Consider the following 27,315-nt stretch of genomic DNA (forward strand, 5'->3'; position numbering starts at 1 on the left):
AATTTTGGCTTCAGCACAAAGTCTTTACATTAACTCAGACAGGCAAAGACAATCTGTCTTCGCTTGTCTGATGTCTAATGTAGGAAAACCAAGAAAAAGTATTACAGAAAAAACTTTCTGTAATACTTTGTAATACTCTTTGAAAACTTTTATTACCCAGGGCATAATATAATATTAGTTTCCCCATAGGTCATGTTTGTTTTGAAACAGTAGCACCGACCAAGCCAAGTCAATAACTAGGGCTAAACCCCTGGCTGAATTAAATGCAGATATATATGCACATATGAACTGCTGCATACTTCAAGGAATGGACTCTCCAGATGCATGGCTATTTACAGTAAAACTCAAACCTTTGTTAGGAACTTTAAGAACATTTAAAAAAGATGAAAGTATTAAAGGTGCCATAACATCACTGTATTAACCTTTTCATGTTGTTGACATTGCTGCTTATGTAAATCTCCTCAGTAAAAGGGTTGGGTGCGTTAATGATATGAAGCCCTACCAAGCTGAATTCACTCTGATTGGCTACAACCAGTATTTGCAAAACCGGTCAAACGAAAAACAAACTGATTTAAAATTGAGGTTGAATATGTAATATTCACGCTCAGCGGCTTCTGCAGTGACTACCTCCTGCTCAAGCCAATACAGGGACGCTGTTCTGGGGCTGCAGATCAGCGTCCCTTCACCTTCCTCCTCTCAAGTGGAGCAGTCAGACATGTTAGCGCGACCCATGGCCAGTGCATCAGCAGTAGGGGGAAGGCTGTTTGCTTCATTGTGTGCTCTGATTGGAGAAGATGAATTATGTAGAAAGATAACCCGTTGTCTGATCTGACCATTTTTCAGAAAAGCAACAAAGCCGACTGCTCCTGAGCATGTCCTTTGGTATTCAGTTTTGACATTCACACAGCCTGATCATTGTACAACAGATCATATTATACCCCCAAAACCTTAGAAAAATGAAATTTGTTGTCATGGCTCCTTAAAAAAATTGTCAGTCCTGTACAAAAATGAGAATTGTAAGAAATTGTGCTTTATTAAGGCAATGATAGAAGATCAAGAGTATCTGTAATTACTTCACTGATTGATGTGTGCCACATGTCCACACAATAAATCTGTACAGGCAGGGATTCTAGTTTGTCTTCCATGTTAAAATATGTATAATACTTTTTTCTTTTGCATAATGTAAGTTTTTCAGTAGATGACCTGTTTTCCAGATTAAAATAAAACTACTATAAAACTACAGACTGGTAATTTATTTGCAAGTGAGCAAACATAGAAAGTCAGCAGGAGGATATCTCCCCGGCTTCACTTTCGGTTGGTTATCTTAGCCTTATTCATGCTAGAGGTAACCATATCTGGGGACAAATTTAGAACTATACACTCCATAACACTTCTGGACTGAACCAAAGACACATCTCTGCAGAACTCCAGGATAATAAAACAAGTTTGAAGCTGTTTTGCTTAACATGAAAAATGGACCTGACAGATTGATGTAAATCAAACAATATTAGTGCTGTTCCTGTAATATCCCATTCAGCTTCTGCAGTAGAATGCTTTAAATAACTATAAAGGAGCCTGAGATCTAAACAAATAAGCCCAATATTATCCAGAGAATATTACACTAAGAGTATTGGAAGCACTTATTTGATTTGCATTAATACTTTTTCTTTATACAGAGAACTGGATGAAGTTATTTTTTTAAGTATAAGTATTAAAGCAGAAACATTAAAAGCCAGCTGTGTGTATACTGTGTACAGGAATTGTGTTCTGAATTTTCTCTTTGATGGAAACATTTTTTCATTTGTGAATCTCATGAAGTGCTAATGTGACTATTTGCCAAACTGGAAATAGTATTGGAAATGCAACCTTGTGGTGTTTAGTTCTAATAACAAATATGCAGTCCTTACTCTTTAAAACATTTTATGTGCTGTGAGATCATCTTTCTAGACAAAGCGAAATGCTTCTGAGCTGGTGGAACATAACCTCCTTTCCAGCTTTTTCTAACTCTGCCACTGAGCAAGCCTCCCCAGACCAATTACCTTATTTTCTAAGAGGAAACACTCAGGAGTGTAGAAAAATACTGAGGCAAAGATTTATGCAACTGCTCTCTGTTGTGCTGGCACTTGGCAATGATTAAAATAATAATTAAACAGGTTCTTTAATAAATTAAGTTGTACCTCATTCTTTGATACACTTCTATTATGAAATTGCCTCTCAGATGTTGTTTAGCCAATTATTTTCAGCTCAAAAGTTAATAAAACAGTAAAACATAACAAATTTAAGGCAATACTATTAATTTCTTTTTTTTTTCTATTTTTATATTTCCAGGTTATATTGAATATGATGAAAAGAACAAGTCACCTCATTCCAGTATTTAGATTGTATGTCACATTTCTTCAGCATACAGGTATTTAATTAAGTTCTTCCCGTTGGCCTGTTTTCTCTCTTCTGTAGGGTATGATGGGTGTAGCGGGCTGGACCTTGGTCCTACTCTCCTCAGTCATGATGCCCGTGGCATCACAAAAGCCTCCAGCGCTCAGTGTGGGTGTGATAATGGGCCAGACACGTCCGGTAGCCGACCAGAACCTCCGGCCTCCTCTACGCCCAGATGATCCACTCGATACCTCTGTGTTCATCCTTAAGATCAACCAGACAGACCCAAAGTCTGTAATCACACAGGTGAGAAAAGTTTACAGTCTAACGTGTTTCAATTAAACATATTGGCATATTCGTTGACACTAATTAGAAATAAACAAAAGAAAATTGCAACATATCTTTGAATTACTTAAAAGAGACAAAAGTTTAATGGCTTTTGCTATTTTTGTTGAAAATGTATTACAGATCAGTCATTGTTTGGGTTATTGATTTAGTTGAAGGTTTTATAAAATGAAAAACTAATAACATTTTCACAGACAGAAATTAAGGGAGCCTTGTCTGTTGCTGCACCTTTTGCAGCAGTCACTGCGACACGTGCCACCTCTGCAAGTAACTGTGAGACATTTACCAACAGGCAACCTTTCCTGAGGCGTGAAGGGTGGAGTCTTCACTGTGCTATTTTCAGATCTTTTCCATATAATTTTTGCATGGACTCATGGAGCACCATATAACAATAGTCCAGTATTTTTCACAGATTTAAAGCCAAACTTCGTGTGAAAAGCCCTAACTTTGTCTCACCAGTGTTAGGGATATTCTCCCACAAATGTTGGGGTTAGTCAACATAGAAATTGATAAATTCCATTGTGATTTATGTATAGATTTTATTTATATTTCATTCTTGGGTCTATGAAGCCCAATTTGGTTCAAAATGTTATGGATTGAGAGATCAGAAAATGGTTTGCTTTGACCTTGGAATTAAGCTTGAATATTTTTAGACAATTTCCTTGACTCTTTTCTATCATCTAAACACTCTTCCTGGTTGCATTTCTCTTGTGACCATGTATTGTGGGGTTTGCTGCTTTCCCATGAGCTTATTGCATTTAATTTAAAATTAGCATCTGTTTCATTTACCTTATGAAACAGCTTTTTTTTTAGCTCTGTTAAGTTTGCCTTTAATTTATATTAAACACACAATTTAAAACACGGGTACGATGCCGGGATTGATATTCTACTTTAGAGGGATCGACACTATGTTTCCGATTTGAGTGTATCTTTGTAAAAATAAACAAAAATAAATATTTTTCACAATTTTGTTGTCATTATCATAAACTAAGAGCATACAGGTATGCATTCATCAAATGCTTTTAACTGAATAACTTCACGACAAATGAGGCATTGTATTAATGAGCTGTAAGAGTATCAACAAATATGTCCACTTCTGTCAGGTCTGCACAATTAAAAAAAAAATCAAATATCAGTACTTATAAAATTAGTTGTGAGGAAGTCTTATTTTGGTCACTTACATGTTCTTCCAACACATCCACCATAATCTGTGTTGGGTCTGTGGTGAGACTCCATCTATCAGGCAAAACGCTGCATTATCATGCAAAGTCTGAAATCGTTGCACTTAACAATAACTGCATTCCAAACCGCTGATACTGCAAAGGCCATATATTTAAGTGCAGTCCTGGAATCTGTGTGAACGCTCTGTGGGATCCTTTGGTTAAAACTCGAGTTTGTTTACTGTGTCTCAGGTGTGTGAGCTTGTGTCTCGCAACCGTCTCCATGGCATTGTGTTTGCCGATGGCACCGATCAGGAGGCCATTGCCCAGATCCTGGACTTCCTATCTGTTCAGACACAGCTTCCGGTTTTGGGAGTTCATGGAGGCTCCTCGATGATAATGGCTGATAAGGTGAGTGACCTACACCTTTTTTGTGTGAAAAATGTCTGCTGTTTGGAATCAGATGCAGCTGTCATCTATGTATGAAAGAACTGTGAGCTATTTTTGTTTTGCATTGCTATTTTATTTTCCAACAGTTGGTTTGGTATTCACAAGCTTTTGGTATTTTCACTTAATATAACAAGTTAATACACAGACCATTTAAACTTTTTTCTATTTTGATACTTGATATAACAAAACTATATTTTTATCACTCATGTCACCAAGTGAAACACATGTATTGTATAGACTCAAAACACATAGAGGGAAATTATTCCTAATCTTTATTTCCTGTAATTTTGATGATCATGGTTTACAGATGATGAAAACCCAAATTAGAATATTACATACGATCAATTTGAAAAGGATATTGGAAACACAAATGTCAGGCTTCTAAAAAGTGTGTTAGAATTTCTGCGCTTGATTCTTGGCTTTGCTCCTTTTGCATGAATTACTGCATCGGTGCAATATGGCATGGAGGCGAACAGCTTGCGGTTCTGCTGAGGTGTAAGTGAAGCCCAGGTTGCTTTGCTTTGGCAGCCATTAGGGCATCTGCACTGTTGGGTCTTGTGTCTCTCATAGATCCTCTATGTGGTTGAGATCGGGACTAGTCTGCTGGCCAGTTCATTGAACCAGCATTTAGTACTGTTGGCAGTGTGGGCCAGTACCAAGTCCTGCTGGAAAATTAATTCAGCACACCTATAAAGCTTGTCAGCAGAAGGAATCATTAAGTGCTCTAAATTTCCCCAGTTACTTTTCTCCTTATCCCAAGTAAGTCTCTTCTGACAGTGTCTCTACTTCAGTAGTGGCTTGACATGAGGAATACAACATTTGTAGGCCATGTGTGGGATTTGTCTGAGCATAGTGCCTCCTGATGCATTGACTCACTCTTTGTAAAGCTCTACCAAATTCTTGGATTTTGCTCTGCAACAATCTCAAGGCTGCAGTCACCTCTGTTGTTGGTTCAACTTTTCCCACCACGCTTTTTTCCTTCCACCCAACTTTCTATGAATATGTTTAGATAGGGTACTCTGTAATAACTAGCTTATTTAGCAATGACCTCCGTGTGGATGGTATCGGGGACTGTCTTCTGGACATCTATGAAATCAGCAGTCTTTCCCGTGGTTGTGTAGGCCATATTAGGGCCATTACGTAGCATTTATACACTGAATATTTTCATTTTTTATAGGTTTAATGTAATAATGAAATTTCAGAATCTGTAATCCATAATCATCACAGTTACAATGCTTGAAATATTTCACTCTATGTGTAATTAACCTGTGTAACCTGTGAGTTTCACTTCCTGAAGTAAGTGCCAAAAAATATTTTTTAATTTACATGTGTGGAATAAATCATTTTCAAGAAACTAAAGCGGACATGTGGTCACGTAAAATAAATGGATGAAACGGGTCACAGTCAGTCTTTGCATTGCTTTTTCTAAAGCAGATAAGTTCCTTTCAACACTTGCTGCGTTCTGAATCATGGTTGCTGGAACAGGAAGTTGACACTATATATGGAAAATTACATCATAGTTAAAACTATGATGTAATTTTCCATATATAGTGTCAACTTCCTGTTGTTCCTGTCTTTTGCTTTAGGCAGATAACAGGTTGTTCATGTAATCTGACAAGTGAGTGAGCATAAATGAGGATAAAAAAACAGGTCATGATGACACTGGCAGGACAGAGAGGCAGAGCAGGGTCAGGATACGGTCAGGTCATATAGCGACTATGTGTGTTGCTCAGCAGCCTTGTGCTTGATTTTTCTTTCGGGCGTTTTTACATTTTGTTTTGATTTCACACATGTAAATGAATACAGCTATGGTGAACTACAAGCCTGAACGCAATTGAAAAGGAACGATAAAATAATATACGGTTACTGTTTAACCACTTTAGAATTTCCCTGTGGTGAATAACTCTTTCTCTCTGTGACGGCTGGGTGGACGTGATGAAGTTGTTTATGTTCCTAAGTGAATGTTGTCGATAGGAAAATGACACAGTGGGAGAGTCTTTGTACGATCAAAGCCTTTGCATAGAACATGCAGCAATCTCTGGTACATAATTTTCGTTTTAGCAAACAATCATGCTTTCTTTAAATATGGAAAAATGCATTTTGTGCTCGGTCTAAAACTGGACTATGCCAAACTAAAGCAAAGGGGGAAAAGAAATCCCAAGCTGGCTGTAGATGTACTATGTCACTGCTTAGCAGGTCGCAAGACAGATTTTCTGTTTTTATAAGAGAAAGTGAAACATCTACTTTAACACAAGCTCCTTTTTTGTCTTTTAGTTGAGACTCAGCACAAAGTTGGGGGTGCACCTCTCTCTCTTATCTGAATTCTCTCCCTGGTACTGACTGTAGACCTCGCTGACTGACAGACAAACTGAAGAAGCTTTGATAAAAACACAACGTACTGGTTCTTTAGCTTTTAAATCTCTCAGGGCACAGAAGCCAAAACACAGGAACCAATAACAACCGCAATACAGCAACCTTTTGAAGTTGACGCTGGCTGGGGATTGTGCGTCGGTGTGTGCGTGCATCTGTGTGCGAAAAGATAAGAAGTAAAAACAGAAAGAGGGGGAGCGAGGTGAGGCAAGCGGTGGGAGAGAGTTTGAAGGTCGGGGATTGCAGTTGCAACATGAAGGTCAGTGGCTTGAACTCCCCGCTGAGAAGACAATGACAGAAAAAAAGTAAATAAATTATGGCTTTGTCATCTTTAATCGCTGCTGTTAATATGCCATTAAACGGGGTACTTAACCACCGACTGCTCTAACTGAACTGTGCAGTGGCCAAAAGAACAAGCGTATGGCCTTTTTTTGGCAGCTCCCAGGTGATAGGCGCGCCTGTTTGTGGCCTGTAACTAACCAGCCCCGTACAGCTGCTCCTGCTGGCCTGTCCTGTAAATAAAATCAGTCTTCCTGCCTGGTTTAAATCAAGGGCAAAAGCAGCCAACTAACAGGGAGGCATGGAAGCCCGATGAAACAGCAAATCACCGAAAAAGCCTCATTGGGCTTTTCCCTTGTGTACGGTTGCTAAGGGAGTTCAGTTAAAGGGAAAATGTGTGAGGGGACAATAACCATCTGTTCTTTATCCAGGTTTTATTAGTGGAAAATATATAGTGGTGTCAGTGTTATGACCTCAGCTAAGCTTTATTTATTTTTTAAAGAAAATCGTTATTGTCAACACCACAAGCCTCGGTTTTCTAACCAGCTTGCTCTGTGTGTCTCCCCTGCACTGTTATTGAAATGCAGAGATCCAAAAGTTTCTGGCACAACTTCTCCAACTTCCAGGGTTCATGAAGAGGGTCAAAGAAACGATGAGTTTGTTTATGATTCATTAACCCTGATGAAGGGTACTTTAGGTGTTGCTGAAGTTTCCCCCCCCCCCCCCCCCCCCCCCCATCACTGTTTTTGAAATGCCCATGGATGATTGGTTGGAGAAATGACTCCCAGAATCCCCTCTGGTGGGCTGCCCATAAAGGACCTACGCTGTATCACATGCCAGGATAGTAAAAACAATATGAGTATGAGTCCAACCTGAAAAGGAAGTGGTGTTGTCATGGCTCTGAGCCTCCAGGTGTTGTCACAGAGCTGAGTTGGGGAGTAGGATTGAAGTAGGGGAGTTTTTATTTTTTACTATAGCCATTTTCTTTAGCACTGTTCCTGTTAATACTGGTCCTTCTTTACTTTTAACGTGGGGATCCTTATGTATGTCTAATAACAGGAGGTGTAACATGCAGCTCACAAGGCAAGATGAGATTTCAGCATTGCTTTGTGTTCACAAATAGAGTGAATGTTTTACAGATTTAAAATAGTGTTAAAAGAAATCTGTAATCAGTGTAGAACAATTAAGTTCAGGTTTGACCAGGTCACATGTTGTCTTTTTCTATGCTTTTCAAATCTTAAGAATTCTTCTAATGTCAAAGCAGCATGTAAAAGGCAATCTGTCTTCTTGTGCTTTCAGAAACCTTACAGTCTGCTCAACTGTCTGCAAAGCCTGTGTGACGCAATACTTACAATGTATCCCCCCCACCCACTAGGGTGTGCTAAGGGCCTCCATGGACGTCCACATGCAGCCCAGATTTTTGTGACTGCATTGGCTGGCCATTGGACAATAATAACCTCAGACAGGGGGTGGCTTCCAACACACAGCAGATAAAGAAAACAAAAACAAAAAGGAGTTTTGTCTTGCAGAATCACAGAGCGGAGAGATGTGCTGTTTTACCAGTGTGGACATTTTTTCTTTTCCTTCCCTGAGCAGACGGTGTAGAAACCAGCCCATTATCACCTGCTAAACAAGCTGCAGTGAAAACTTTATATCTCTTAGTGAAACAAGGTTGCTTAGTTGAGCTAAAAATAGCATTAATAGGAGTCTGTGCTTGTCCTCGAGGTCCAAGGGGATGGTATACCTGGATATAGGAATATGTCAAGCCTGTAAGCTTTTGAGCTTTTCCCCTAGAGTTGATGAAATACAGTCCAGATGCATAAAAGAACTCTGAAATAGCTTTTTAGTTTAGCTTGCTAATGGTTACCCAGTGGTGCTCACAGGTGTTTTGTATCTTGTCACTCCCTCTTCTTTTCTCTATAGACTGCTGACACTTCAAGCTTACACTTACTTTAACTTTAAACGGTGTTTAAGACGCGTAAATTATTATACCATACCAATATTTACTGGCTACAAGGTTATTCCTAAAGAGCTAATAGCTGAAAATGTGGCATACAGTCGATCAAAGGAGGGATGTTACATATCGTGGAAGCCGCTTTACGCCTTTGCAATTTAAAAAAGCAACAAAAAAAAAATTATTTCAATATATTCTGAAGTGAAGTTTTGGCCTCACAGTTATTCTTCCTGGTTTTGTCCTTCTCTTGTCCAACTACTACAAGAACCACACTGAAACTGTATGGGAAAAGCAGCCCAAGACCTTTAGAAAGCTTAGGAAGTCATCTCAGAAAGTTAGAATTACTTTATAGAAAGAAAATTATTGTGTTATGTTTTGCATGAAAAGGAACAATGGCTTTATTTAAACAAGACATTTCCTCCTAGCAAGCAATCTAAGGATTTTATGTTTACAGCCAACTGGAACGTTTCAGATAAATTACCTTTTTGAAGCCTGAAATAGTTTCTGTTTTTCCATCTTCATACTCTAATAAATGTAACCCTAAGTCCACAGTCTTTGTCTTCCCAACGCATATTAAAGAAACCCTGAAATCTCCGCTCCCAGCCAGGTTTAGCTGAGTAAAATAGCTTTCTAAAGGGATGCATTTGCCCGATTTCTGCGTGAGTTGGTAATTAGGTTCGAGACACCTTAATCAGAAACAGTCGGGGATGTTTGCTTGATAAATGCCTGAAAGGATTAATCACTATTCAGAGCGGTGGCAATTATTTTTCTGCTGATTGTCTGATTAAAACATTGAATGGTCGCAGCATCAGATGTAATAAGGCGCCGCAGACTCTCCCCGATGCACGTGCCAAACACAAGCTTATTTACGGAGGCCGTGAGGATTTTCAGGGAGGTTGCCACATGTGTTGGGTTTGACGCTCAAACTGTGATGGCGACAGCCCCACAATGAACTCGCCTCAGCACTTTTCGGCAGCCCTATTAGCTCCCTATTAATTTCACAGCGTCAAACACATTTAGGCATCAGTGTAGTGGAAACTTACAAAATACGACAGCCTTACACCAACAAACATGATCTGCTCTGAGGAAAATCGCCCTCAATGTAATGTGCCTTGGCTGCATGAATGTTGCTTTTGTACCTGCCCTCTTTTCTGTTGCGATAAGTTCAAAGTACGAGTTGAATAATTCACTTTCATTACCATGCACTGAAAAACAATATTGTGTTGTTAGCTGCCCGAGTTGCCATAGTGCTCTCCTCTGCCACATTCATGCACATTTTCTCAGATCAAATTTATACTAAAGCATAAATCTGTCCACGCTCATCCCAAGGTACCTTTAGCATCTGAGCCGTGTTGAGTAATTTTCCAGACAGGATTTTTCACAAGGAGCAGAATATTCGCATTGGAAAGGGATACTGCCCAGAAAGAAGATTTACGATTCAGTTTAAGATTCAAGCAGGCGGCTCTGCGCTCTAAAATAATGGACATACAGCACACGGAGGCGGACAGAACAAGTGTGAAATACTTGGTGTTAAAGCAGCGCTAAGCTGCCAAAATGCAAACTTAACTGTCATGATTATGACATATTTCAAGTAAAGGCTTTCTCCAGTTGTCATTTTTATCAGCTATTCTGCAAGCCTTAGACCCATCACTGTGAATCACATAAACAGAAACAGACACTGCTGGTTTTCCCCTGAAAACTGATAAACAACACTGTGGAGACGGAGACTCGTCGCGGAAAGCCTTAATTGTTTTCGAAACTTCAAATAAAAAAAGGAAGACCCTTTGTTTAAAGAAACAATTTTAAAAATTTGAGCAAATTTTTGGTACCTCAGAGTTAGAGGTAGATGTATTTGTTTCAGGGATGTGTTGTTTAAAGATGTTCTTTGCATTACCACGTGGCCTTGTTATTGCAATTTTACTCAAGGGTCTATAAATCACCTTATTCAAACCAGCAATAAGGCTGATTATGTTTTAATATCCCCATGCTGCAATCAATTTTACCCAGGGTTCACAGCGTCTGTCTTAGAAACAAATTCAAGTAATCCAAAAATCTCCACTACCGTCTAGGTTTAAATGGTGAATGAAATCTCTTTAAAGCAGATACATTTTTTAGATTTCTTGGTTAGTTGGCAATTAGGTTAGATTTGTACTTTATTGAATTAATATTTAATACCACTCTCTGCCTGAACGGTACCTCAGAAATTAACAGAAGCTCATAGCTGGGTTTCTACTGTATGTACACGCTGGTTACACAGGGTTTGTTCTTTGGGCTCTTTGCTTTAGTGCTTTTCCTTTCTTTTCAAGGCAATTGTATTACTACATTCCATGAGAACAGAAGAAACTAAAAATATTTTTGATAGAATGCACACAATTTCTCAGTTTCCTTATTTTCAAGGAGGTAAGTATTTGCTAATAAAAAGTAGAGTGAGCAGGAAGAATTACTCCCCATCAAACTGGATGGAGACCACTTTGATGGGGAGTAAAAACTGAGACCACACATGATGCGCGGTCAGTGAGAATGAAGATTTTAGTAGCATTTAGGAAAACTAAGAATCCATGTTTTAAGTTTTCAGAAAGTGTAGAATAATCAAATGTGTGTTTGACCAGTCCATACTGTTTTCATGCCAAAAAATAAATAAAAAAAACAATCAAAACGGGGTTTTAAAGATTTACACAGTTCAGATTTGATCAGAACAAGTATTACTTTAAACTAGATATGTGTTCCTATAACCAATCAGTTTGCAACAAGTTAAATAAGACATAAACAAATACTTGAAGGAAGACTCCGATTCCCCGATGTCCTCTGGACGAGAGCCATTCAGTTTTGTTTCATTATTTATTTTTGATAGACATGAAATGACAACTAATTTGCTTGTTGACTTGACTTGCCGGGACTCTAATAAAACCATATCTTAACTTCCACACGCTCCACATCATCAGCAGGTTGGCGATGACTCAGTGTTGCCACCGAGCTGAACTCCTGCAATGTTTTTCTTTCACTCCGTTCCAGTCAAACTCTGTTTTCACCCCGCGCTTTTCAATGCATGGCAGTGACGAATCGTGTACAGAGCACTGGAGGATGTACTCTCAGATACACTTAAGGGAATCAACGTGGAGTGGACGAGTATAATAGGCACGTGGAAACCCAAGAGATGAGCTAGATTAGCTGGGAATTCTGTACATCCATTACCAGGAGACCACTCTGGGAACTAAGAAATCTTGTTGGATTTGCTCCATCCCCATATGCGCTCGCTTTTCCTCCGCCAGCCCTCTTATTCTCTTATTCTCTTCTTCTTACTTCCTAGTTCCTAGTGTGTGTGTGTGTGTGTGTGTGTGTGTGTGTGGGGGGGGGGGGGGGTAGTGGGTGGGGGGCTGGAGTGGGCTAGGGGTGGGGAGGAGTAGGGGGTCACAGTGTGTAGCATAAGAACACGAACATGCTGAAATGGAGGGCTGTTAATTAAACATGAATGTTCTTTCTGCTTTGCTCCGCCGCTGTGGCAGGATGCTACTCTCTGTGTCTGCGTAACTTGATGTGTGTGTGTTAGTGTGTGTGTGTGTGTGTGTGTGTGTGTGTGTGTGTGTGTGTGTCGGCTCGGGATGTCCCATATTGGTAGGGCCATTTGCCCAGGTTTTCTGCTGAACTACTTTAATATTTTACACCTGCTCCCCTCACCTGCTGTCACTCGCAGAAGACACACTGCTGCGTCATCTCCCCCCAAAGTCCTTTAATGCTTTCACCTTTAATTTATTCTCCCCTTTTAGCTTTTATGTCTTTCTCCTCTAACCATGCCAGTGTGTAGCTTTCCCCTCTCTCTCTTTCTCTCTCTCTCTTTCTCTCTATTGTCTTTTGAGCCTCCTGGCGCGTTACATCCGTGGCTGTTATTCTCGGGTTAGTTAGGAAACGAAGGAAACTGCCAGCCATGTTGGACAGCTTTGGATGGTCTTTGGTAGCCTTCAAGTGCTGTGAAGCATGATCGAGTGATGTTTCTCTTGGTTTGGTGTGTGAGAAAAAAAAATACAGTCAGTAGCTGGGTTGATACGGTTGTATAATGACAAAAAAAAACAAAAAAAAACGGCCTCCAGTCCTCGGTTCTGATCCACCAGCTGTCACGGTTCCGCAGCTGCGTTCTCATCGCAGGTCTGGAGGTCCAACTCCTTCCAGCTCGGCTGAGCAGCAGAACAAACCCAACTGGCGGCATGTGTGAGATAACTCTCCTTTCTTTCTATGCAAGAGCTACATTGGCTATAGCTAAACAAATAAAAAAAGTCTTATTGTGAAAATGTTATTTGCATTTAAAAAAAGATTTGTTTCCACAAAGGAAAGAGTTCATTTTGCAAAGGACCTTAACAACACACACAGTGAAAAGTCTGTCTTTTACTAAGAGATTACTGTTCCTCCACATTCCCAGTCAACATCTGGAGAGACAAACAAGTCCTGGTTTCTCTGCAGCACGGCAGCTGTTAACGGTTGCTGTTCAGTATTTATTTCTTCTCATTCAAACACTCTGTTGTCCAACAACTGAATAAAACATGGGTCGGTTAAGCCCTGCTTTGATTGAATATCTAGCAAATACAATATTTTATATTTAGCCTGCACTGCCCGTACATGACAGACTGCATAAGGGGACTTTATTAAAATTTGTTTACAATGAAAAACTTCCCATCTGTGCTGAAAGCAGCATCTGGGTTGTTGGCGCTAAGCTAAGGGGAACCTTATTGGTTAGAGAGCATTATTTACAACACCCTCCAAAATTAATGGCACCCCTGGTAAATTAGGCAGAGCTTAGCTTTGATTGCAGTGGCCTGAACTCACACTGAACATTTTTTAAATCTCACTTTACATTTCCCTGTTAGGACATACAGCTGACCAACTTTATAATGTCTGTTTATCTTTTCTAAGTTGGCCAAAGTTTCTACAACAGTTTTATTAGTCATCAATGACTCCCAGTTTTCCCGGGCTAAAAGTACGACCAAACAAAGAAGGGCCATTTCTCCTTTACCTGACTCCGCCAGATAGATTTGCTCCGCATATCCATCTGGAAACCTTCCGTTGAAGTAATTTTGGGAAGGGGCGAAAATACTGGTTAGCTGATTGGCCTATGTTGGTGATAGACGGGCCAAATGAACCAATCAGATTCGTCGTCGCTCGTAACAGAGCGACAACGAAAACACAACCACAAGCCAAGCTACTCTTGCTGCTGCAGGTAAAGGCTCGTTAGCTCAGCAAAGAAATACTCTGTAATTCCGATAAAACTTGCTCGATAGCCACGCTAACGCTAGTTTCATCGGCTGAAGCCGCCATGTTCTTTAGGCTGAACTGTCGCGCTTCCCGTTGCGTCACACCTCAACTCGCCTCAAAGTCAACGCTAATTGGACGTTCGTTTGGTGAACGGCTCCAAATTTTCTTTAACGGAGAGTAGCCAGACTGATCTGCGAGTGAAACCTTGAAAGCTCGCGAGATCAGGGTGGTCTCACGAGGCTAATTTCTCCTAGCCACTCACCAAAAAGGGAATGAAAAGAGAATGCGCAAAACAAAAAGGGTTCTGCTTTATTTCCAGTCGGGAAATACCTGCAAGAAAACAGCTAGCTTCCTAAACTTGCTCATGTCTGCAGCCAGAACAATACTTAAAAGCATACAATTTGACAAACAAAGCTGGACGAGGACCCATTCCTGTCTTGAAAAATAGGTGAAGAAATTTCTACAGCAAAGCGGATGGTCACCAAATCTCCATAGCAGCAATTTACAGCTTTTTGTACACATAGTTACCAGGAATGTCACTGATTCTAGATGGTGCTGCATGTGGAACGACATGTTTTAGGAGCATGAATGAACAAGCTAATGGTAACTACTAACGGGGTAGAATAGAGCGGGAGATCAATAGGCAGATTGGGGCAGCCCCTATGGGAGGAGGGTGCTAGATCTGTCTGGTAGGAAGAGCTTAGGCAAAAGCTGTTTACCTGATGACCTACACTCTATTCCTCTCGTGACTGAAAGAACTGGAATGGGACTGCAAATAAGGTGGGCTGAATTGACCGTCCTTAGCATGGTGAAGAAAAGTTAGAGAAAAGTTTGTGCATCTCATAAGGAATCCATCTGGGCGCCTTCCTAGTGAGCCGTTTTGTACATATTCCGGTATCCCACATCATGTAGCAGACCCCAGACTTTGGATGGATGGATTGATGGCTGTTACAATGTTAGAGGTTGCATTGTAAGGTAGTGAGGTCAAAGGTCAGCAAAGTGAACTGAAGAAACAGCCTCAGTCAACGGTTCCAGCTTCTGATGACTTTTATTTGCAAAAAGATTCTGAACACTTCTCCTCTTTTTCTGAGCTTCCCAGAGCTCTGTTTTATAATCAAGTGGTAACACACCTGCACTTGAGTGGACCAAACCACAATTAAACAGGGAAAAGGAAAACACACGAAAACTAAACAGAAGAACAAAAATACAATTATTAATCTGATTTACAAACTCCTAACTCTATACAATAAAATGGTCTGCAAAATAAACCAGGTAATACAAGAGAAGTCAAAAAGTTACTTTAACGAAAAACAAAGCAATACTCCAAAAGAAACCCTCTAATTGGTAGAACCCAGCCAGACAATCAGTGACATCACTCAGACATTTAAGCAGGAAGTACTGGGCCGGCCCCTCCCATACTCCTGCCCTGCTGCAGATCTACAAGGGACAAACAATGGTAAGTAAAAAGGAAAATAAATATGAATATACTTTTGAAACCAAATAATCCACAACCGCCAATAAAAATCAAGAAGAAGAAGAAGAACCAAATAATCCAGGAGCAGCTTTAACCTAAACATATAGATGGAAACTGCAACCTAATGCTAACACAAACAAACCTGGGATAGTAAGTGGAGCAGAGCTGCAAACTAATGTTTAAATGTAAGCAATATGGCCATCTACAGAAAGGAAATGAATCAAAATAAGAATAAGGGACGAATGGTGAACACAAACTGAACCACTTTGTCACAGCATGTAGTTACTAAATATTATTGAGCTGGATGTGCAGATCAAAGTGCACACACTTTTTCTCTGACTGAATGAAAATGCCTAAACCTAAATCTTGGAGGCTAGAAGCAGAAAAAAAAAACCCACATAGGGTTTATTATGGAGGAATGGAAGATGTACAAGTTAAAATATAAAACTTATTAGAAATCACGAATCCAGAAAACACAAAACAGATTCTAGTTAGAAATAGATCCACTGGGGGTTGGAGTAACACAAGCCAGTAACTAACAGATGCTGGTGTGGGTAACAGGGGAAGCCGAAGATAAGACTGACTAACAAAAACGGACTAATATGCTGAAGATTGAATGCAGCAACAGCAATGCAGATATAGCTAAAAAAAAACTATAAACATGGTTTTACTGTATTAGCTGTATTTGCTATTGTCTGTGTCTTGAAAGCATGCATCCCTGCTGTCTCCAGTGCATTTTTGATGAAAACATTATTGGTTAAAAATAACTTCTGCTATGCCTCAGTACATACTCGAAATATTTCAACATAATGGCAGAGAGAGAGATCTAAAAATACTGGATGCTTGCATTTTTCTTTTTAAGGTTTTCTTTATTTTTCCTTTATTTTTTACCAGCTTTGTGATAGCTGCCTAATCAGAACCACATGGGAAAAAGGCTGTTTCTTTTGTGAGAAATGATTTTGTGACTTTATAGAAACCAGAGTGATTGCCTTGTTAATCCTACCCTGCTCTAAAACGCAAATAAATCTAGCTACTTAAGTTTGTAACTTTATTAAACAGATGTACTGCCTCTCTACTCGTCATGTCTGCCTTTTTTCACAGACTTCACCAAAACCCTTTAGCTCTGAGTTCTTTTTGTTGAATAACAGTACTCACTCCTCTTTTGTTTACCAATTTTCTCCTCCGTGCTTCCGAAACAGGCTTTCAAGCAAACTAACCCATAATTTAAAGAAACGTGCAAACTTACAAAAGCTCAATTCGGAAGAAAACCACCTGAAATTTGTAATCTCGCCCACATAAGATGAAAGATCTGTGTGAAATTGTGGCTCTCAGGGCAGATTCTGGCTAAGCACTCTCCAGAAGCGTTTTTTAATAGTCTGCTGTTATCACAGAAAGTGGTTTTTGACAGAGCATGTAGCTAAACCTTGCAACTTTAATGTTTAGGGAAGGAATAGATGCTTCTACACACACTGGGGATCCGTAGATTCATTCATAACCTGTCTGGACGTTGCTGAATAAATTCCTTCTTAACATTGAAATACTCCATAAACTGCAGCCGCTTCGCTGCTTTTGTCAGAGGAATTACACGCTAACCTACAGAAAAAGCTTTCATGTATCTGCATTAAAAAATTGTCCAATGTATTGTCCTTAAGACCAATTTAGTGAGTGTCTTCTAATCCTTTTATGCTATAGAAACCATATTTGGCTTACCTGAAAAAAAAAAATTGCATTGACTTGCTTTGCTTCTCAATGCAGCAGCCAAACAATCGCTGCCCTCATTGGCTGAGTAGGAGGAGCTCGACTAAGGGCACCCTGTGTCTGTCTGTTATTTCTAACAATTACAACTACTCGTTTCACTGTGGGGAACCCGGCCAAAGTACAGCACTAGAGCGCTGAGTGATCTTCTGCTGTAGGTCCCTGTCTCAGCAGAAGCTAATTTGGCCAAGCTTCAACATTTCAACATGGTGGAAGCTTTTCTATCTCATTAGCTATGTTGCAGCAAGCAGTTTTATTTTGATCAGAATACAAACTACTCCACGAAAGCTGAATGGTTTCCTGTCCAAGCAAATCAATGTAAAAACACAAAACAAACGTAGCCATTTGTTTTCCTTAACAAATTGTTGTTGTTTTTTCAGAGGTATCCCAGCAAAATCTCTTGTACTGAAGCTTTTAACACTTTTAATGATTTGACATTACTGTGAAAAGGTTTTAAATTACACCTAATGTTTTTATACTTTCCTTTTAAGGAGACAGACTTTACTGCCAAAGCAGTTCCAGCTCTTATCACTGGTGATGCAGCCAGTTCTTCCCTGGTTTTATAAACTAGCTTGGCTTTCCACACCTAAACAATCACAGTCCTCATAAATTCAGTAAATGTTTCATTTTCTTGACTGTTTATTCTTTTTTATTTTCTTAGGGACTGCAAAACTGGGAGACAGTTTACAGAAATCCCTTCCTATATCTCAAAATCCCTGCAAACAGATTCCCTAAAATCCTCAGCTTAATTCACTAATGCTGCTCAAAACAACATTCAGTCTAAACCCTCCAGATCAGGTGATCTCGGAACGAGAGTTACACAACATTTGAAGGAGGGAGGGAAATAAAAGCAATATAAAAGGGTTTAAGAATGTTTAAGAATTGACTCAGAACAAGTGTTTTAGTAGAAAATATTATCTGTAAGGGCTCCTCATTGAACTCCATGGTAGGTGATATCAAGATAAACAGCAGGGAGATATCAGACAGTGAGCTGCTATTATTGTGATGCTAATTATGGTTTATAACGTAACTAATTCAGGCGTTTTGAACGTGGCGCTCACATCATTTGGATTGTTTTTTTCTTAGCTACCGAAGGAAAACAGTTGTTACTCGTTGACACCATGGCAGCACTAGTTTATCAGGGCCAGAGTCAGCGTTTGCTGTGGAGAGAAAGCACCAAGAAGTGGTCCTAAGCAAACACGGGTTTAAGTTTAGTGCAATCGCAATCTTTTGAAATTGTCTTGAACAAATGTCCCAGGCTTTCTAAAAGTATTTCAAAGTTCTTCTGTCTGCTTTTTTTTTTTTTACCTTTTCAGACTTTTCCTTGAAGTGTCAAGGAGAACCTTTTGTCCAGCAGATGATCAGTCTCATAAAGTCATGTCTTCAGTTAAAAAAAGGAAAATAAGCTAGCCGGGCCTTGAGCTTTACTTTCTAATGCTTTTTATAAAGATAGATTTATAAATAAACGCTAGATAAATTTTGCTAGACCCATTTTCTTGTAAATAGAGGTCAACGTGAGTCAGACACCCTATCTATTTTTAAGACTAATGTTAAAACTTTCCTTTTTGACAAAGCTTATAGTTAGAGTGGCTCATACCCTGAGCTATCTCTATAGTTGTGCTGTGATAGGCCTAGGCTGCTGGAGGACATCAGGGTCTAATTTTCTCACTCTACTGATTTCTACTGTTCTTCAGTCTACTGTTCTCCAGTTTTGCATTGTATTACATTGAAATGACTGTCGTAATTTCAGCTTTTAACTTTTGCTCTCTCTCTTTTTCTTCATAGTAGGTACACCTGGTCTGGCGTTCTGTTAACTGTGACATCATCCAGAGAAGACGGCTCACCCGCTACTTCCATCTAATGTAGAACAGATTACTAGATCAATGTGTGCTTCTGTGCTTTTTTGTTTCTCTTGTTGTGTCTCTGTTCTGTCTTCTGTAACCCCCAGTCGGTCGAGGCAGATGACCGTTCATACTGAGCCCGGTTCTGCCGGAGGTTTTTCCTTCCCGTTAATGGGTGGTTTTTCTTCCCACTGTCGCTTCATGCTTGCTCAGTATGAGGGATTGCAGCAAAGCCATGGACAATGCAGACGACTCTCCCTGTAGCTCTACGCTTCCCCAGGAGTGAATGCTGCTTGTCGGGACTTTGATGCAATCAACTGGTTTCCTTATATAGGACATTTTTGACCAATCTGTATAATCTGACCAAATCTGTATAATATGATTGAACTTGACTTTGTAAAGTGCCTTGAGATGACATGTTTCATGATTTGGCGCTATATAAATAAAATTGAATTGAATTGAATTGAATTGAACGATGGTTTTAAAGAAAACTCAAAACTGTTTTTTTCTTTTTAAAACCAATAAAAAAACAGAGTTTGTTCCTGCTTAATGTTGGGCTGGTTTCATTTAAAGTTATCTGGACAGCTAAAGGAAAACTTCTGTCAGGAGCGGCAGCTGTCCAGCAGCTCGGTCTTCATGGTCCTGACTGGCGGTGCTGCTGTGCTGCCCGAGCGGCCTAAGCTCCTTTAACCCTGCAGCGATCACTCTGGCTCCTACCAGTTAGCTCTGATGCTTACAACCAGTGGCGTTCATGAGGGAAAAAAAAGAAGTTTGCCCTTTTTTTGTTTTTACTCTTGGGTGCAAATTGCCCTTTTCAAGCACCAATCAAAAAAAGTTCAGGCCTTGCCCTGGCCCTCTCGCAGAGCATGACCTTCTCTGGCTGGCGAGTCAAGCTGAAGTTATAGCTTTCATGTTTTTCTGCCATGTTCCTGAAAACTGCTTGAGCAAGGAATAGCTGACAGTGTATTATTAATTTGGAGTTAATCCAAAGCGTCATCTGTGTGACTATGGAGGGAAGTGATTTGACTCAACAAAATGCCGATGTCAACTCTGGTGCCCTGAACTCATCAGAGCTGAGGGTGAGGAAATGAATGCTAGCTTTAAAAAAAAAATAAAAAATCCACTTCCAGAAGTCGGAATAAGTCACCAGTTTAAAATGTCCCTGCTGCATCTGGTCCCAGCGATAACAGGGGGAAGAAAACTCTGACTTTCTTTGAAAGACATTATGTTTTTGCAAAAAAATAAATAAAAAAAAGAGCTACATCTGCAACTAAACTGTTTCTTGTACAACAAAACATGCTCAACGTGGCTTAGCACTGCATTACTGAGAGATAGGCTAAGTGCTGTAGCGTTTCTGTTATTTCATTTAACCTGCAGGTCACTGATAAATTAATCTGCGGAAGAAGTCTGGGTGGAGAAGGTAAGCATGAATTCTGATGTTGGATTATCTAGATGGTAAAATGCTGGTTATTAATATCATCCGTTCCGATTAGTCATTCTTCAATTTACCTCCAGATATGAGAAAAGGAGAAGCTCAGATTTATACAAATCCGATGTAAACTTGCAGTTTCTTTCAAAAGTATTAATTCCCGTCAAACTTCTTAACATTTTGTAATTTTACATTAACGATTTTGCAGTGTTTTATTGTGCTTTTGTGTGAAAGACCTACTGAATGTAACCCATAATTAGGACGTTGAAGGAAAAGGATGAATGGTTTTCTACTCCTAAGACTTTGTAGAACCAACTTTTTGCTACATTATTAATTTCATGTCTGGTTGGAGGTTTCGGCTAAATCCCTCCTAGCTTTTCACGTCTGGAGATTTTTTTTTTATTTTTTTTTTGCCCATTATTTTTTTGTGAGATACTTCAAACTCAGCCAGATTAGATGAAGCATTTTTGTGAGCCATAGTTTTCAAGCCTTTCCACAGATTCTCGTTTGGACTTCGGTCTGAACCTTGACCAAGCAAATAAATGAGAACACTTTGTTAAAAACGTTTTATAGAAGTTCTGCTTGTATGCTTAGGATTGGTGGCCTTCTGGAAGGAGAACCTCCACGCCAGTCCCTGGCAGGTTTTCATACAGGATTGAACAGTAATTGTCTTCCTCCATCCTTTCATCAACAAGATTTCCTGCAGCTACTGCAAACAAACATCCCCATACCATGATGCTGCTACTACCATGTTTCACAGTGGGGTATTCAGGATGATTTGCAGAGGCAGCTTTCTTCCATACATAGTTTTTTGCATGTAGGCCAAAAAGGTTCCGTTTTGGTCCCATCTAACCATATCAGAGATGTGGATCTCTGCAGCTTCTCTCAAGTTTCCATGAACCTCTTGGTCGCTTCTCTGTTTAATGCTCTCCATCCTCTAGCTGCATGGCCATGTGTTGATAGCTATTGTGATGTTCCCTTTGCATATTCAGATGAAGGATAGAGGAGCGCTCCTTGAAACTTTCCAAACTTGTTTTATAACCTAATGCTGGTGGAAACCTGTCCACACCTTTATACCTGACCCGTCCGCAGTGTTTGCAGGTTTTTGTGACGCTGCTTGCTCTCTCAGTGTTCTCTGACAAAAGAACAGCTGTTTTTTACGCTGAGATAAAATGTGTACAGGTGAATTATTGACTGATTGGTTGACTTGTGAGGGCAAGTGGTTGCACTGGATTTTTTGGAGATATATAAGGGTGCTGTATATTAATACACATGATGCTTCAGAGATTTTTAGTCGTAAAATCTCCCAACAGAATAGGGCTTCAGAATATATAGAATCGCAGTAGCCACTGCAGTTTCCGTTTTTTGTTCAGTTTTTGTCTTTGCACCCAAAAACAGCTCGTATACAATAATCCAGTTCCCCTGTATTCAGATAATGCGTGTCAACAATGTACTTGGCGACCGGATCAGTGGTTTTGACCTTTTCTGTTTATACAGATCTTAGCAAACAAGATTCTAAAGCTCCAGGATGGTGGAGAGGACATGGTTGTGATGAAAAAGAAGGATAAGTGATATAAAAATCAAAGGCGTTTATCGTAATTTTCAACAATATCCCAATTTCATCTTTTCCTAAAAACATTCAGCCCCATTACAAAACTTTACCCAAAAAAAATAAGGTTTTACTTATCATGGTACAAACCTAAACCTGTGTGTGAGTTTATTTATATTCAGTCTACCGACTAACCCGTAGTGTGGTGAAGTAATAAAAGTCTTTTCTGGAAAACACAGTCGGCAGCGTAAAAAGCCCTCGTGTAACAGTTTATGTGTCTTTATTCAGTTTCTCTGCCCATGCTAGCTTCGGAGTCTCAGTTGTTGTTTGCTCGTTGGAAACGGCTGCTGGAGACGTCAATCTCTCCTCGGCAGAGCTGCTGCAGCTGTTTAGCATACACGGTGTTGATGTGCCCTGTTGGCTGCCTGTGCTGTGTGACTGAGCAGCAGGGGGCCGCTTTCATCCAACAGGTTCTTACGCACGTTGAGAGAGCTACTTTCGCTGGACCTACTGTCTTTACACCTGTGTGTGTGAGCCTTTTTATGTAAAGGTGTGTGTGTGTGTGTGTGTGTGTGTGCATTACAGTTTGCAAACTACTCATATATGTCGGCAGTCATCCCTACTCAGCCTCAAACGTACCATGCAGCAGCAGCCGTCCCACAGAAGTCAGCCTTCCTAAGTGCATTTATATATATATATATATATATATATATATATATATATATATATATAGTTTTCTCATCCTCTCCCCTGCATTGACCTCCTATCTTGCAGCCATCCTCTGTGTGTTTTTAACTTGCTCCCTTTCTTTCTGTCATATCTCACCAGCCTTATCCCATTTCCCCTTTCTCTTGTCATCGCTTCTGCTCTACTCCTTCTCTCACGCCCCAGTTGGGGAGTACAATGCGATGGCAATGGCAGGGTTCTGGTGTGGTGTATTTGTCTCTGTGATGTCACACTACAGCGGCTCTATAGTTGCTCTGTCTTTTTTCTTTTTTAATCCCTGTGCTCACGGACCACGCTGCTATTTTGAGATTCTATAAACCTTTTCAAAGAGGCTTCAAGGGGAAAGCTTGTCCGTGCACTGTGTACCAAGTGTGTGTGTGTGTGTGTAAGTGTTTGGTATGAACGATTCAGCGTGTATCAAAGGGAGTATTTGCGTTTATTTGCATATGTGTCATATTAACTGATCCCAGGACTTCTGAACCAATATCCCATAACTGCTCTAAATCATATAAACAAAAATGTGTTAAGCCAAAATAAAAAAAGGGGCCCTTTGACTTCATTGGTACGACTATAATGCACATCGGATATAAAAAGTGTTCATTGATTTATTTAAACAATTATGTTAGAAGGAGATTTAAAAAAAAACATTACGAAAACTGCAATAAACTTCTGGCATAAACATGCATAACTTTAAACTAATACATTCCAGAAGAACTTCTTAATCCAGTAGCTGCATATAGTGTTAGGCACATGTCTCCCTTCAGTTATGGAGAATCTAATTAAACATAAATGAAGTTTAGATGTCTGCTAAATCTTTTCATCATCAAGTGAAACTTAACGTTTTGAGATGGTTACAAGGGATCAAAATTATTTCATAGTACAAAGATATCAGTTCGGAGAATTAAGCAGAAAATGAACAGAACGTGGCACTGTGGTCATCCATAACAGTGGTGAAATAACAGTAGCATTATCAAAAGAGGACATTTCTCCGTTGTTGATGAAAAGACAAGAGAGAAACTGGAAGCTGCAGGTATTTCAGTACTGGTTGTGTTTTACACGTGACAATCCCCTGATTTCTATGTGTCCGGAGTGAGGAGTAGGGCTGCAAGACATGAGTATAATGTATAATAAGTGTCAAGGAAACTGCTTGTTAGCCAGCGTCTGCAGACATTTTTAGCTTCTTGTGGTGGATGTTCATGCGCAGGCCCCACTTTCAGCCAATTTTATCAATAAGGAAAATCAGGAATTCTTTTCTCACACAATCTTTTGACATCTTTAGTCACCGCTGGGCAAAGCCTTGCTGTTTTTATACATAGCAGAAAGCACACCTGCTCCTCGTTAGCCAACCTGATTAGCAAACACGTTTTACCAAACATTAAACACGAAGCAGCTAAATATCAATCTAGTTTAGAAACCCACAAACGCAACTGAAATGCTTACAAAATACATGACACAGATCAGCTCAGAAAGTTACTTTAAAGATAGTGTACAATTATACAAAAATTTTAATTCTTTATTTAGTTGTAGTACCCAGTGATGCAATCAGTGACATCATGGACCTATAAAACCAGGAAGTGCTGGGCCAGCCCCTCCCAAACACCTGCACTGGATTGAGGATCTGAACAAAGCAACAATCAATGATGACTAAGTGCAAAGAAACATCATTAAATGAATTGACCAGATATGCACTTTTAATTTGAAAAGAAAATTCAGATTAACTGATGAGTCAATGATGTTTGCTTTCAAATATATATGTTTAATGTAGATTCTGACATAGCAACTTTAATTATTGTTAAATTACAGGGAGTTAAATATATGTAAAATAATATTCCGTTTGAATATTATTTTACAATAATGATTGTGATTGAATATATATTGAATATATTCTCAACTACTGCGTCACACAAGAAGAAGAAACATCATGGCCAGGCTAAATCTCTCCCCAAACATTAGGAAATAATCTCTTATGATCAGATGAGACCAAAGTTGTAGATTTGGCACAAAAACAGGACATCGCAAAAAAAAAAAAAAAAAAAAAAAAGTGAATTTAAACTCAACCAAAATGGAGCTAGGACTAGCTTTATAAAAAAGAAAAGCCAAGTTTTGGAAGGGCCTCGATAAGGTTCATAAACACATCAGGATCTCCTGGTTGGGTCTCATAAAGTGGGTCATGGAAAGTAACTATTGCATGCAAAATTGGGCAAATATTGTCATCACTGTTCCTTTTTAAAGACTCCCCCACCCCAACACACATATTTGTTGTACAATTGTACAAGAAAAGTCCCAGTACTGGTAGAAAAGTATTTAAAATGATTGATCATGGTGTAATATCCTTAAGGCTGGTTCACACGGCAGAAATTCTAGCCCGATTTTCGCCCTGATCTCCCCCTTCAAGCTCTGCTGATTATTGGTGTGTCTCTTAGGATAATTTTAAGAGATTATCCTGCCACGTGTGGTGTGTTTAGAGCGATCGGATCTGCTGGGGGGTGCGTCAGGACCGCTCCGACCTCAAATCGGGGATATTTAACATGTTTGATTGTCTTGCCTTGATATCCTAGCGTGTGTGGTGTCCTACGAGGACAAACGAGCACGAGTTCTGTAGAATTTTAGGTGTAGCCAATCAGAGAGCAAGGTGAGGAACAACTCGTCTTCGTTTCATAGTGCAGCAACTGTAGAGTCCCTGGTTGCGTCGAGTTGCATTGTCTCTACTTCTTTAACCAACGCCTTTTCTTTTTGCTATGGTTTTCCTTTGTTAAAATTGGTCCACAAACTATCGCCATTATTCTTCTTGGTCGTCCATATTTTTTTACTCTGAACTCACGTTTGATCTTGAGAGTATTCGCTGAATGATCTTAAGCGAAATCTATATGTGTGTGGTGTGTTGAGCTTGCTGTCTGATTGAACACAACAGACTGCACAAACAAACCAATTTTAACTAGTTTTTTATTGTAACGTGTGCCGTATTTTAAAATTCTGCCATGTGAACCAGCCTTTATGTGGCAAAACCTGACATTTTAACATAGATGCTTACACTTTTTGTATCCCCTGTATTTGCTGTTTATTTGTTCAAGAGTTGCCTCTCCTCTGCGTCAGATAATGGTAAGAACCTCAAAGTCTAACTAAATAATTAGAATCAGAGCCAATGTCACATTGATAAAACCATCAGGCTCTCTGGACACTAAGAAGACGATAAACCTGGTGGTAAATCTAGCTCAAACTATGATTTATTTTTTATTATTGCTGCAGCCAAATAATATCTGGAGTCGTGGACTGTTTGATCCTGTGTCTTTCATCATATTTCCAACAATGCACAGAGGAGCAATTCTCCCCCGCTCAGTGGCACTTAGTCTACCGATTCCGAGTCACCTTTTTAAAACTTAAAATACATAAAGTGTGACCAGCTCTGCACTTCCACCTGAACTCCTCAGGGGACGAAGTGTGAAAAAGGAAAAATTGCTGAAAAACATCGGGAGACAGTCAAGGTTATGACTGAAATACAGTTCAATTCAATTCAATTCAATTTTATTTATATAGCGCCAAATCATGAAACATGTCATCTCAAGGCACTTTACAAAGTCAAGTTCAATCATATTATACAGATTGGGTCAGATTATACAGATTGGTCAAAAATGTCCTATATAAGGAAACCAGTTGATTGCATCAAAGTCCCGACAAGCAGCATTTACTCCTGGGGAACCGTAGAGCCACAGGGAGAGTCATCTGCATTGTACATGGCTTTGCTGCAATCCCTCATACTGAGCAAGCATGAAGCGACAGTGGGAAGAAAAACCACCCATTAACGGGAAAAAAAACCTCCGGCAGAACCGGGCTCAGTATGAACGGTCATCTGCCTCGACCGACTGGGGTTACAGAAGACAGAACAGAGACACAACAAGAGAGACAAAAAGCACAGAAGCACACATTGATCTAGTAATCTGTTCTACATTAGATGGTAGTAGCGGGTGAGCCGTCTTCTCTGGATGATGTCACAGTTAACAGAACGCCAGACCAGGTGTACCTACTATGAAGAGAAAAGAGAGAGAACAGAAAGTTAAAGCAGAAATGACAACACATAATGCATAATTGAAGAACAGTAGAACTCAATGTAGTGAGAAAATTAGATCCTGATATACTCCAGTAACCTAAGCCTATAGCAGTACAACTATAAAGGTAGCTGAGAGTAACATGAGTCACTAGTTATAATTTTTGTCAAAAAGAAAAGTTTTAAGCCTAGTCTTAAAAGTAGACAGGGTGTCTGCCTCACGGACCAAAACTGGGAGTTGGTTCCACAGGAGAGGAGCCTGATAGCTAAAGGATCTGCCTCCCATTCTACTTTTAGAGACTCTAGGAACCACCAGCAGACCTGCGG

General features: G+C 39.7%; 1 protein-coding gene across 2 annotated transcripts in view; it reads left to right on the forward strand.

The window, feature by feature from the left end:
- grin2ab (glutamate receptor, ionotropic, N-methyl D-aspartate 2A, b) overlaps positions 1–27,315 on the forward strand; it is a 191,291-nt gene that overhangs the window by 50,324 nt on the left and 113,652 nt on the right. For both annotated transcript variants that reach the window (XM_021308564.2, XM_012882477.3), the window contains exons 3-4: positions 2,455–2,679; positions 4,131–4,289. In XM_021308564.2, coding sequence (XP_021164239.2) covers positions 2,455–2,679; positions 4,131–4,289 — 384 coding nt within the window. The remainder of the gene's footprint in view (positions 1–2,454; positions 2,680–4,130; positions 4,290–27,315) is intronic.

The sequence above is a fragment of the Fundulus heteroclitus genome, chromosome 5, assembly GCF_011125445.2.
Source record: "Fundulus heteroclitus isolate FHET01 chromosome 5, MU-UCD_Fhet_4.1, whole genome shotgun sequence".
Taxonomy (NCBI): domain Eukaryota; kingdom Metazoa; phylum Chordata; class Actinopteri; order Cyprinodontiformes; family Fundulidae; genus Fundulus; species Fundulus heteroclitus.